The sequence below is a fragment of the Nicotiana attenuata genome, chromosome 2, assembly GCF_001879085.1.
Source record: "Nicotiana attenuata strain UT chromosome 2, NIATTr2, whole genome shotgun sequence".
In the NCBI taxonomy this organism is placed as follows: Eukaryota; Viridiplantae; Streptophyta; class Magnoliopsida; order Solanales; family Solanaceae; genus Nicotiana; species Nicotiana attenuata.
Genome location: NC_031990.1, coordinates 14,213,303 through 14,219,733, shown reverse-complemented (window position 1 = coordinate 14,219,733; position 6,431 = coordinate 14,213,303). Strand labels below are relative to the sequence as shown.

At 34.7% G+C, this 6,431-nt stretch overlaps 1 protein-coding gene across 1 annotated transcript; it reads right to left on the bottom strand.

Moving 5' to 3' along the window:
• Positions 2,338-6,068, bottom strand: LOC109244532 (F-box/LRR-repeat protein At1g67190-like). Its single transcript, XM_019411644.1, has 3 exons — positions 5,787-6,068; positions 4,047-5,388; positions 2,338-2,815 (listed from the first exon to the last, which is right to left on the bottom strand). Exon 2 carries the CDS (start codon positions 5,382-5,384, stop codon positions 4,113-4,115), a length of 1,272 nt encoding a protein of 423 aa, XP_019267189.1. The 5' UTR covers positions 5,385-5,388; positions 5,787-6,068; the 3' UTR covers positions 2,338-2,815; positions 4,047-4,112.

The window sequence follows — 6,431 nt, the reverse complement described above, 5'->3', positions numbered from 1 at the left end:
TGCTGAATGACCATGCTATTCGACAGAACCAGAAAACTGTTCATTCAGTAATTTGGTTTTATGAGTCCCAGCATATATTCTGAGTTCTGAGACAAAAGACTCAACGTTTCTATGCGTCAATGAACTCCAGAACAATTACTTAACAAGTGCACATTTGACATAGCCAAGCTGCTTTACTAAAGGCTTACGTCTCGTTTCTCAGAAAGACAAAAAAGACACTGTTTCTCGGTGTGCGTATGTGAAAGAGAGAGGAAGAGCAGGATCTAGAGAGTAAGGCAATTGGCTAGATCTCATTCTGACCAAAGGACAAGGAGATACTCTTCACTCTTAGGCCATTTAACATTGCAGATCAAGTAGAAGGCACTCAACCACCTAGCTCTGTTGGGTAGAAACGGAGATAAAACTGGATTCCTAATAGAACAACTCAACATGAAAGGTCAATTACACAAAATATATTCTAAAGTATAATAATCATTAGTGTTGTCAAAGGCGAAAACAGTTAAAACGCGTAAAAATTGCATGGAGCGCCCTATTTGGCCGCCCTCTTTTAACTTATACCCGTTTTGTTTTTACGTTTGCATCTGTACCCATTTTTTTGTTAAAAGCGTTTTAAAAAGACGATTTTGCCCTTCAGGACTATTGACAAAACTGTAGACTGCAGGACAAAACTTCAGCATGTTTTGGCATGAAGTTTTAGCAAATGAACTAAATAACTTAAGCATGTTTAGTCTGAAGTTTTAGCAAATGAACAAAATAACTTAAGCATGTTTAGTCTGAAGTTCTAGCAAATGAACTAAATAATTTAAGCATGTTTAATCTGAAATTTTAGCAAATGAACTCAATAACTTAAGCATAATGAACTAAATAGCTTAAGCATGTTTAGTCTGAAGTTTTAGCAAATGAACTAAATAACTTCAGCATGCATTAGGAAAAGCTCATTAGAAAATTACATACTGCAAGAAAAAAACTCAAGCATGCTTAGTCTGAAATTTTCGCAAATGAATTAAATAACTTTAGCATGTTTAAACTCAAGTTTTAGCAAATGAATTAAATAACTTTAGCATGTTTAAACTCAAGTTTTAGCAAATGAATTAAATAACTTCAGCATGCATTAGCAAAAATTCATTAGAAAATTACATACTCAAGACAAAAACTTAAGCATGTTTAGTCTGAAGTTTTCGCAAATGAACTAAATAACTTCAGCATGTTTAAACTGAAATTTTAGCAAATGAACTAAATAACTTCAGCACTCATGACAAAACTGTAGACTGCAGGATAATAACTTCAGCATGCATCAACATGAAGTTTTAGCTTCAATGTAAAACAACTTCATGCTATATTAGCATGAAGTTATAGCTTCAACATGAAACAACTTCATGCTACATTAGCATGACGTTTCTGGTTTTTTGATAAAGCTGTTGAGAGGAGAGGAGGAGATCTTTTTTCATGAATGAGGTTGCAGATCACGCGATTTATCAGGGGTGTAAGCGTCATATTATTACGGATTTTTTTGTCAACTGGCTACCAAATAAATAATTTTTAAAAATAGGGTACTGGTTAAAAGGTGACATAAATATAGGGTACGGATGCAAATCCCCCTTAAAATGCGCTCCAAGTCTATAGGGGCTTTAAGCAAAAAGCGCAATCAAAGTGTGGGCTTTAGTTAAGAAAGGCCCAACAAAGGAAAAAATAAAAATATATATCTAATGCAAGAAATAACTAACTATTTCATTCATAATGATCTTCTTAACAAATAATATATTCTTATGCCAATCATATTTATAGTTTGTACTGCTCTATTCAAAATAGAACTTATGGTCAATGAGGGGTATGCCTTAGTGCCTTGCCTACACTTAAGCGCAGCCTAAGTGAAGCGAAGCGCATACCCTGATCTTTTTTGAGGTTCAAGGCTTTAAGCGCGCCTTTTATTACACTTATAATCATAACAAATCATCAATCAAATTCCAAGGCTGAACGGCTAAAAGATCAGACAGATTTGCATTGAGCAATATTCTGAGGAATCATAACTGCAATTTGAAAGAAATAAATAGATGAAAGTCTAAAATATTCCGCACATCTGATACTAAAGTTCAAGAAAACCGGAATCATCCGAAAAGGGGTAGCTAAAATGATGCAGTCAAAGATACAGTTGTGTAGATAGAGAGTAGAACAAAGATGCCCAACTGTTCACACACATTCAATTAACAAATCATCATAACAATAAACATCAAACAAGCATACGAAGGAAATTCATTCTAGATGAATGAAAACATAGAAAAGAAACAAAATTCCAATTTTCATCAATAATAATATTAGTGAAATCTATCCAAGACAATATTGATCAAAACTGCTTGTTGCAGATTATTACTATGACATTTCATTCCACCACCACAGCCAGTGGACTAACATACAAGAGATATAAGTCCTATCAACGAAGCTTAAATCCATTTGTAGAAAAAAAATGAGCTTAATCTTAGTTAAAATTCTCATTTCCTTCAATGCATTTTAGTAGTTGATATCTTCTCATACATAAGTTAAGAAAAAGGTGAACTAAGATCTGGCCTCTGATTGCTGCCACTCCAGCCTTCTAGAAGAAAAGAAGGAAAAAGAATCTAAGTTGTCAATTGATTGGGTGATTAACTTTCATCATAGTTATATGAAAAGATCAAGCGGTGTGGTAGACTTCCTACTTTCCGTCTTTAGACATGACCTGTTGGAACGTGAAAATCTCCAACTTAAGGAAACAACATTTGGAATTTTGACGCATTATAGCACACTAGCCCATCTCCTCCGTTGACGGTGGGTTATAGGTCTCCTGTGAAAGAGAAGAGATTCAATTTGAGATCCAGATCACTCGCTCAAGAAAAGAATTGCAGTAAATATATATCTGCATGCATTTGCTCAAGGATGTAAAATGTGTATGTATATTGTGAATTCAAACTCCACAAACTGAGAAGAGAAATTACCAAACAGAACCATTTTTTTAAGGCATATCCATATCCACACGGTTGAAGAAAATAGATAAAATAGTAAAATTACGTAAACACATCTAAACAAAATAACATCCACCAATAACCAAAGACAACCATCATCCAGCTCTTGTGACTGTTTGCTTAGTCATGTTGGTAAGCTTACTTTAGGTCCAATCTTCGTTAGGAGCCCTTAAATCTTGTAAGAAATTTGTATGCCAATAGAAGATGTAGAGAATTTCTAGCGTTAGAGAACCTGATAAATTGAATATCGGTTGAGACGGGTCTAAAAAGAACGACACTGATTGTGAAGATATATAAAACTGACACTGATTGTGAAGGTTCATATAGATGACACTGATTCATATAGCCGAAAATGATGTAGTAGTAACTGTTGTTTCTTTTTCCTTTTCCTTTTTTTCTTTTTGGATGGGGGGAGTTGCTGAGAGGAGCTTGGCCATGACTCTATAACACTATATATATGTATGATATACAGCTTTTATTTTTATACAATATGATCATTAGCTACTGTCCATCTAATTTCTATTCTCCTCTTCAATTTCTTACTTTTTCAACAAGTTAAGGGTTTCACTTTTCAGGCATCGATTTGTCATGCCGTATCTGATAGTAATCAAGGCTCAAGAGAAATGATATTTCATATTGAGTGAATAATGAAATCTAATATCGTAGACAATGCATTTCACCGAATTGTAACAGTTTCATTAATAGGATTTGTCACATACTAGCGGATAGTAATCAAGAAAATTTGACACTTCACTTTGAGTGTAAAATGAAATGAATTCCTAGAGGATGCATCTAATGTCAATTGTAAATTTGAATCGTCAGTATCATAGCAATAGCAAGTAAGCTAAGCAAATTTCAAAAGGTTAATCCAGTGAAAAGGTGATCATGAAGGAGGCTAGGCTATCTACTAATTTTTCCTTCTTCTTTTTAGAATCAATTGAAGTGGAGTCGCAGAATCATAAGGAAATTTTACCAGGAAACAATCTGAACCAGTTCATTAAGAAGAATCGATATAAATAAAGAGAAGCAAAGTCTTCAAGTTCAATTGAATACCTTTTCTACCTTGCCTCTGCTATTGATGATTGAGCCCAATATTCCAAATTATCATATGTTTCTCATCTACTCAAATTCAAACTGCACATCTACATGAATATATCTCCTCATCAGCTGAACAATAGATGAGGTAAAGCTGGCCAACATTTGGCACTCTTCATGTGTTTTAGTCTCTGAAATCACTCCATGAATAACTAATTTACTGAGATTAGGGCATCTTTGCAGTAGACCAGCAACCCAATGAGTAAAGACGTCATTAATTACCGTCGATCCCAGCTCCAACACATTGACATTCTCTAATAGAGATAACCCTTGTAAACCATAGTGGAGAATTCCCTCCCTTAAGTCATCTCTTAAATCATAAGCAAGTGCAAGATGATTTAATTGTGGGAAGCAAAGTGCAATTGTTTCCACGTCCACAATCTCGTCCTCTTCATCAAATACAACATCCCATAACCGGAGACTTCTCAATGTGGATGATTTCGAAATCATCTGATAGAACTTGGACCAATTTATCGTGAAATTACTAACATCTACAGTTTCAAGATTATCAACAGCATCACCAACATCAAGATGTATAATACTAACATCATCAATCTTGAAATACTTCAAAGTTCCTTTTCCAATGAGCTCAAAAAGCTCAAGCGCACAGTCTTTTAAGTGCAGATTCTCAAGGCTATCAGTTTCCAATATAAACTTGTCCAAACTTATTGCTTCAACGTAGATACTCTTTAGTGTACTGGTGTTCAGCTCAACAGTTACCTGTGCATCTGACATTGCAATCTCTGGATTCACAAGTGCTAAAGTTTCAATCTTCGGACAAGCTGTCAGTAATAAATTCAGATCCAATGCCGAAATACTGACATAACTTAATGAAAGGGATTTTAGGCAAAGGAACTTCTGATAATTTGGTTCAACCCCTGATACAGAATTATGAGCAAGCACCAACATTTCCAGCTTCTGTCGCCCGCATATATCAAGAATATCGATCTTTGGAGTAGTACGAACGTTGTAAAACAACCATTGCAATGATTCTCTTGTATACATGAGCCAAGCAACCACAATGGAAGCTGAGAACTCATCCACATCATCCATCAATATGGATAAACATTGTAAGCCTGATGTTTGAAACAATGTTTGAGTAATCAGTATCTCTAACCTACTAGTACTTAGGTCTCGATAGAGTGGCCAATCATGAGAATTGAACGAAAGAGTATGGAGGTGTTTACGACAAGCTTCCCGCCACTTTCTACACGTTGCAGATGCTACAATCACATCCCTCGCTGCCCCTAGTTGGGAGAGGATATTCCCAATGACCTCAACAGGAAGGTAATCCATATCACTGAACACAAGTATTAAAAATCATTATGGATATTCTCACAAGAAACTTAAAATTGAACCAAATAAAAGGCCAAGATTTTGCATCCTCTCAAGCCATTACTATTAACCTAGTAACCCCACAATGGGGCATTATCACATTATTCAAGATGTGATTTTTTTCCAATAATTGCATGAAATTTAAAATTTAACCATCAAATATAAAACTAAATAAACTAAATGCCATAGATTCACCAAATGTACAGACATAGCCAAAGCAAAATGCATAAAATGGGGACCACTGGAACACAAGAAATTCACAATTTCCTAAAATGTGTAATTTGTAACAGAAACAAAGACCAACCCAAGAACAATAGCAATTTTCTGATTGTAATCTTGAAAAGATTACATTTTGTTACATACCCAATTGAGAAAACTGCCAAAAAAATTGAATGATTGATGCCATCCCACAGGTTCACCAAAAAATGAGAAGCAGAAATTTTGAGGTATCATCATTGTGCCCATGTGGATGTAGTATGAGAAGCAAAGGGGAAAGACAATTGGTTGAATGGGTCAGATGAAGAGTGAATCAAGGAAATGGTACTGCTGAGAATTGGAGATCCGCCAACTACGATAGGGAGATAATGAGAGATAAGGGGAAAAGGGGGGGATGAGCTGGGGAGGGAAAAAGAAAAAAACTGATTAAGTTTGTTTTTTCCCTTCTTCGCCAAATTAAGTGGGCATTTGGACATAAAAATTATGAAATTTCTGAAAAAAATAAAAATAATTCAAGTAAAAATGGTATTTGAAAATTATAGTTGTGTTTGGAAATGAATATAATTTGGAGCTATTTTAGAATTTTAGTGAGTGATTTAAAGTGAAAATTTTGAAAAATATCGTTTTGGACTTTTCTAAATTTTGGAACTTCAACTTCAAGTTAAAGTTTTCATTTCCAAATAATGATTCCGAAAAAATAAAAAAATTATATGGCCAAACGGGCCTAAGGCTTCATTTATTTGCACTTATTGGAGGTCTGGATCTTAATCATTCAGATCTCAGGCATTAAGT

Excerpts from the sequence above, each read along its gene's own strand:
- LOC109244532 (XM_019411644.1), bottom strand. The coding sequence starts at position 5,384 with ATGGATTACCTTCCTGTTGAGGTCATTGGGAATATCCTCTCCCAACTA.